Source organism: Octopus sinensis, linkage group LG30 (genome assembly GCF_006345805.1).
Source record: "Octopus sinensis linkage group LG30, ASM634580v1, whole genome shotgun sequence".
In the NCBI taxonomy this organism is placed as follows: Eukaryota; Metazoa; Mollusca; class Cephalopoda; order Octopoda; family Octopodidae; genus Octopus; species Octopus sinensis.
In genome coordinates, this window is record NC_043026.1 from 14,074,365 (window position 1) to 14,081,864 (window position 7,500).

A 7,500-nucleotide genomic window follows, 5' to 3' on the forward strand; every position below is an offset into this window, starting at 1 on the left:
ACCAAAGAATGTATATGTATATATGTATTGTAGTACTCTGTGTCAACCAATATTCTGTGCATGTTTGAATATACAGATACAATACCAATATCCGACTGAACTTTTTAATAATTCCTTCTGGAAACTATCTTTAACATGTTCTTGAGAATGATTATTTATGTTGTAATCTTTTGTGCCCAATATTTTAAGGAACTTGTTAAACTTTTTTGTGTCTTTAACAAGTCCTTGTTACCAAAGACTGTATATATGTAATGTAGCATTTTGTAACAACCAATAATTAACACAACCAAACTTCTACATGTTACTTTTGACACTCTTTTTCCAAAGAGTGAAACCAGTAAAGTAAATAAACATCTTTTAAAATTGCATTTTCAAACCTTCTTTCGTATATATATATGTGGAAGCACTCCGTCGGTTACGACGATGAGGGTTCCAGTTGATCCGATCAACGGAACAGCCTGCTCGTGAAATTAACGTGTAAGTGGCTGAGCACTCCACAGACACGTGTACCCTTAATGTAGTTCTCGGGGATATTCAACGTGACACAGAGAGTGACAAGGCCGGCCCTTTGAAATACAGGTACAGCAGAAACAGGAAGTAAGAGTGAGAGAAAGTTGTGGTGAAAGAGTACAGCAGGGATCACCACCATCCCCTGCCAGAGCACGTGGAGCTTTAGGTGTTTTTGCTCAATAAACATACACAACGCCCAGTCTGGGAATCGAAACCACGATCCTTCGGCCGCGAGTTCGCTGCCCTAACCACTAGGCCATTGCGCTTCCACACACACACACATATATATATATATATATATTATATATATTATTAATATACTGAACCACTAAAAAAATGCGAGACGTGTGTGACTGTGAAAGTTTGGTGAGAAGAGACTGGGGCCATATCACGCAAGCAGGGGAAGCCAGTCCTGGCTGTCAGGCAATTTCTGAGAACACATCACCCCTAACATCTGGCGACCTAACTCCCCAGACTGCAACCCCCTTGATTAATATGTGTAGGGCACAGTTGAGCGAGTGACCAACAAGACTCCTTGTAACACCAAAGATGAACACTGAAGGCAAGGATTTTGGCAGTATTCACCAATTTATAGAAGGAGGCTACTCAGAGGAGTTGCAGGAAATTCAGAAGTCGTCTTCTCATGCGTTTTAGTAATAACTCCCCAGACTGCAACCCCCTTGATTAATATGTGTAGGGCGCAGTTGAGCAAGTGACCAACAAGACTCCTTGTAACACAAAGATGAACACTGAGGCAAGGATTTTGGCAGTATTCACCAATTTATAGAAGGAGGCTACTCAGAGGAGTTGCAGGAAATTCAGAAGTCGTCTTCTCATGCGTTTTAGTAATAACTCCCCAGACTGCAACCCCCTTGATTAATATGTGTAGGGCGCAGTTGAGCGAGTGACCAACAAGACTCCTTGTAACACCAAAGATGAACACTGAAGGCAAGGATTTTGGCAGTATTCACCAATTTATAGAAGGAGGCTACTCAGAGGAGTTGCAGGAAATTCAGAAGTCGTCTTCTCATGCGTTTTAGTAATAACTCCCCAGACTGCAACCCCCTTGATTAATATGTGTAGGGCGCAGTTGAGCGAGTGACCAACAAGACTCCTTGTAACACCAAAGATGAACACTGAAGGCAAGGATTTTGGCAGTATTCACCAATTTATAGAAGGAGGCTACTCAGAGGAGTTGCAGGAAATTCAGAAGTCGTCTTCTCATGGTTTTAGTATAACGACACTCCCAGACTGCACCCCCTTGATTAATATGTGTAGGGCGCAGTTGAGCGAGTGACCAACAAGACTCCTTGTAACACCAAAGATGAACACTGAAGGCAAGGATTTTGGCAGTATTCACACCATTTATAGAAGGAGGCTACTCAGAGGAGTTGCAGGAAATTCAGAAGTCGTCTTCTCATGCGTTTTAGTAATAACTCCCCAGACTGCAACCCCCTTGATTAATATGTGTAGGGCGCAGTTGAGCGAGTGACCAACAAGACTCCTTGTAACACCAAAGATGAACACTGAAGGCAAGGATTTTGGCAGTATTCACCAATTTATAGAAGGAGGCTACTCAGAGGAGTTGCAGGAAATTCAGAAGTCGTCTTCTCATGGGTTTTAGTAATAAAAACAAATACAAATCAATAAGCAAATAATTACTCACCACATCTCTTGTGAACCTCCTTGGTCTTCTTTGAAAGCAAAATGATTTCGTGCCTGTCGAACATTTTGGCTTTGTGTGTTTCTTCACGGCAAACGCCACATAGGGGTTGACAACATGTGTTACAGAAAAACATATGGCCTTTATGCTGAAATGTATATTTTCACAGCCAGATATATATATATATATATCAGTAACTTGAATTGAAGATAGTTCATGTCTAAATTAACAAACGACTTCACATTATACAACACACAATAAATAAATGAAAATCTTTAAACAGGCGCAGGAGTGGCTGTGTGGTAAGTAGCTTGTCTACCAACCACATGGTTCCGGATTCAGTCCCACTGCGTGGCACCTTGGGCAAGTGTCTTCTACTATAGCCTCGGGCTGACCAAAGCCTTGTGAGTGGATTTGGTAGGCGGAAACTGAAAGCAGCCTGTCATATTATATATATATATATACACATAGGAGTGGCTGTGTGGTAAGTAGCTTGTTTACCAACCACATGGTTCCGGGTTCAGTCCCACTGCGTGGCACCTTGGGCAAGTGTCTTCTACTATAGCCTCGGGCCGAACAAAGCCTTGTGAGTGGATTTGGTAGACGGAAACTGAAAGAAGCCCGTCGTATATATGTATATATATATATGTAAGTAGCTTGCTTACCAACCACATGGTTCCGGGTTCAGTCCCACTGCGTGGCACCTTGGGCAAGTGTCTTCTACTATAGCCTCGGGCCGACCAAAGCCTTGTGAGTGAATTTGGTAGACGGAAACTGAAAAGAAGCCCGTCGTATATATGTATATATATATATGCGTGTGTGTGTTTGTGTGTCTGTGTTTGTCACCCTAGCATTGCTTGACAACCAATGCAGGTGTGTTTATGTCCCCGTTACTTATCGGTTCGGCAAAAGAGACCGATAGAATAAGTACTAGGCTTACAAAAAAAATAAGTCCCGGGGTCGAGTTGCTTGACTAAAGGCGGTGCTCCAGCATGGCCGCAGTCAAATGACTGAAACAAGTAAAAGAGAAAGAGAGTAAAAACCCTGAAGAAGCTGCTTTGATATAGCAGGGCTGCAATTGCCATGGTTACAAATCAGTGCATTAGAAACACATGAAGGTCTATGTGAAGCTGTGTATATATAAAGAAATAAAAGGCAAAGCTATCATCATCATCATTGTTCGACCGTGGTCGAGACAATGGAATTTACTATGCTACGCCAGACTTCACGGTCCATCATGGCATTATGGAGGTCCTGTTGCTGGATGCCTGTATCCCTGGAGATTACATCAGGGTAGGAGAGTGTGCGCCCTCTGGTATTGCGAGCAGATGGCTTCCAGAGGAGAAGAGTAGAAATTACCTCTTTTTCAGCTCTACAACAATGTCCAGCAAACTGGACTCTCCTACCTTTCACAAGAGATGATATGTATGTATGTATATGTATATATGTATGTATATATGTATGTATATATATATATGTATGTATATATATATCATCATCATCATTGTTTGACTGTAGTCGAGACAATGGAATTTACCATGCTGCGCCAGACTTCACGGTCCATCATGGCATTACGGAGGTCCTGTTGCTGGATGCCTGTATCCCTGGAGATTACATCAGGGTAGGAGAGTGTGCGCCCTCTGGTATTGTGAGTAGATGGCTTCCAGAGGAGAAGGGTAGAAATTGCCTCATTTTCAGCTCTACAACAATGTCCAGCAAACTGGACTCTCCTACCTTTCACAAGAGATGACACAGGTGGTAGTTTCCCATATATTTGCATTTTGGTTGGATGGCGCTTCCACGAGAGATTTTGAGCTCTCATAAGGAGGCGAGTGTAGGTTCCATCCAACCGCCTCTCAAAGCTATGCCACTTCATAATTATGCTTATTATTGCTATTATCATCATCATCATCAAGGCAGTGAAATGGCAGACTCGTTAGCATGATGGGCGAAATCCTTAGAAGTATTTTGTCTGTCTTTACATTCTGAGTTCAAATTCCACCGAGGTCAATCTTGCCTTTCATCCTTTCAGGGTCAATAAATTAAGTACCAGTTGCGTATTAGGATCGATCTAATCGACTGGCCCCCACCTCCCCACAAATTTCAGGCCTTGTGCATAAGGTAGAAAGGATATTGTTGTCATCATCACCATCATTCCTCCATATTGGCATGGATTGGATGGTTTGACTCGGGCTGGTAAGCTGGGGATTGCACCAGGTTCCACTCAGATTTGGCATGGTTTCTACAGCTAATTGCCCTTCCTAATGCCAACCACTCCAAGAGTGTAATGGGTGCTTTTACATGCCACAGGCACAGGTGCCAGTTATGTGACACCAATGCAATGATCACACGCTACACACCTTCCTTCCAAGCACTGCTATAAACAGCAGAATTGTGCTAGAACGTTAAAACTTAGTGCACATGCACAGCAAAATTCAAGGTCAATCTGTGCCAAACAGCTTCACTCTGCATGCTTTAGTTTCGTTACTATGGCAACAGTCCAAATACTTATTGATCAGACCATGTACATATATATATATATATATATATATATATATATATATATATATATATATGTCGCCATGATAGATCGTTAGCCACTACACACATTTTTTTCTCTCCTTGTTTCTCTCCTTGTTTTTTCTGTGTCCCTTTCTGTAGAAGAGCGTAGGCTCGAAACGTAAAAGACTTTTTTCTATTCCTGAGCGTTATACTAATACATCTGTTTGTTTTGTACACCACCTGTCTTCATCTTTTGTTTTTTTCGTAAACTCTCCCTATATATATATATATATATATATATATATATATATATATATAATTATATTTTTCTTATAAAATACTATTAATAATATCACATTTACTTTATATTGAGAGAAGATGAATGTACAATATGTTTTCCTCATGAACAGCATTCTTATCATATGTAAATATTTCACAATTACACTATTCCTTGGCAAAAGCCTTTGGGAGTTGCTGAGTTAAGTTCTATTTCATACAGACAAAAAGATATTTGGTTAGACTATCTCATGTGTACCACAATCTTGCTTGAAAATATATATATTTGAGAAATTTCTTTTTGTAAGGTGTTTTTTCTTTAAATTTGTAATTATAGTTATGATTCCACCACCATCATCATCATCATCATCATTATCATCATTATCATCATTATTATGGATCACTATCATTCTATATCATCGACTCTCAGTAGATCAAATGCCATCATAGACTGCCATCTTGGTCTTTCTTATACAACCACAAGATCTTAAATTTGTCTGGCATTTTCACTAGCTGCTGTTGGGATGATTTCTCATCTTCATCCTTTCATTTCGTTTTTAACACAACATGTTCATAAGAAATGTTATCTCAGGATGAATATCTAGGCAACTGGCCTAGCAATGGTGTATATACATTAAGTATGGTGCATAAATGGTTATATATGTAATTCTTCATCTTCGTCTCCCTCTTTCTTATTCATTTAGCCTTCCATTAAATGTCTCTATAAACAATTTTTTTGTTTAAGATATTTTAGTTTTGAAGTGTATATTACTCATAAATTTCTATAATTTTAATTTAAGTTGATTGTCATATGGTCAGATGTTACAATATAATACAAAATGTAGGTTTTTATGATAACTATGTATATCAATCAAAAGTAAGAAAGATAAAGAATAAAAATGCATGCATTAAAAGAAAACCAGATAATGGAACAAAATAAAAAATTGCAATGTTATTACCAGTTTGAATGTGCCAGTGACACATTCCAACTTGTAAACAAGCCATTCACTCTGTTTTATCATAGAGAAATTTTTCACTGTAGACAAATGGTGTAAATACACCAAAATCAGCTCATAGTGCCACCTATCCAGACTGTGAGATGCTAGCATTTTGGGGTGGTTATCTCCTCTTCAGTCACAGAAGTGCTACCAGCTGATGTATGACTGGAATAACATAAGAGATTGTCTCCCTTGTCAGCTTGCAGCACCACCATCCAGTTTACAAGTTTGTTTACAAGTTTGTTTACAAGTTTGAACTTGCCATTGGTATATTCAAGTGAGGATCAGAATCGAAATCGATCAATGGAAATCGATCAATCGATCAATGGAAATTGCAGATGTGTTACCAGTGCCGGTGGCATGTAAGAGAACTTTCCGTTTCGCGACCGTTGCCAGCACCGCCCCGTTTCGTGTCCGTTGCCAGCCTCGCCTGGCCCTCGTGCCGGTGGCACATAAAAAGCACCATCCGTTCGTGGCCGTTTGCCAGCTCTGTCTGGCACCAGTGCGGGTGGCACGTAAAAAGCACCCACTACACTCACGGAGTGGTTGGCGTTAGGAAGGGCATCCAGCCGTAGAAACACTGCCAGATTTGACTGGGCCTGATGAAGCCTTCTGGCTTCACAGACCCCAGTAGAACCGTCCAACCCATGCTAGCATGGAAAACGGACGCTAAACGATGATGATGATGATGATGATATATATATATATGAATTATCTATCTGTAAATATAGACACAGACACACAACAACAACAATAACAAGCACAAGGACCAACTTACAGAGTCACAGTTGGCACACTCCACTCGCTCCTCCTCAGATGAAGACTCCACAAGGAACTTCAGAAGGACATCAGAAGGGGGCAGGATATGACCTTCTTTCAGGATCGTTGTCGAACTGTAAATAGAGATGTAAACAAAGCTGCATCAGTCAGCAGATCAGTCGATTAAGGCCTCTTTGAACCAATGGCTGCACAGGGGTAACAGTGGAGAAAGTCATCAATTTATTCCTAATAAACATCAAAATCAAAATCGAAATCGATCAACATCAATGGAAATTGTAGCTGTGATACCAGTGCCGGTGGCACGTAAGAGAACCGTCCGAATGTGGCCGTTGCCAGCGCTGCCCCGACTGGCCTCTGTGCCGGTGACACGTAAAAATCACCATCCGATCGTGGCCATTGCCAGCCTCGCCTGGCACCTGTGCCGGTGGCATGTAAAAAGCACCATCCGATTGTGGCCGTTTGCCAGCCCCGACTGGCCTCTGTGCCGGTGACACGTAAAAATCACCATCCGATTGTGGCCGTTGCCAGCCTCGCCTGGCACCTGTGCCGGTGGCATGTAAAAAGCACCATCCGATTGTGGGTGTTTGCCAGCCTCGCCTGGCACGTAAAAAGCACCATGCGATCGTGGCCATTGCCAGCCTCGCCTGGCACCTGTGCCGGTGGCACGTAAAAAGCACCATCCGATCATGGCCGTTTGCCAGCCTCACCTGGCACGTAAAAAGCACCATCCGATCGTGGCCATTGCCAGCCTCGCCTGGCACCTGTGCCGGT

At 41.7% G+C, this 7,500-nt stretch overlaps 1 protein-coding gene across 2 annotated transcripts in view; it reads right to left on the reverse strand.

The window, feature by feature from the left end:
* The window catches only part of LOC115226564 (RING finger protein 207), a 75,952-nt gene that overhangs the window by 61,450 nt on the left and 7,002 nt on the right, over window positions 1-7,500 (reverse strand). For both annotated transcript variants that reach the window (XR_005004340.1, XM_029797567.2), the window contains exons 3-4: window positions 6,728-6,842; window positions 2,177-2,321 (exon numbers count right to left, since the gene is read on the reverse strand). Coding sequence is in view for 1 of the 2 variants with exons in the window: in XM_029797567.2 (XP_029653427.1) it covers window positions 2,177-2,321; window positions 6,728-6,842 (260 nt within the window). In the remaining variant the exon portion in view is untranslated. The remainder of the gene's footprint in view (window positions 1-2,176; window positions 2,322-6,727; window positions 6,843-7,500) is intronic.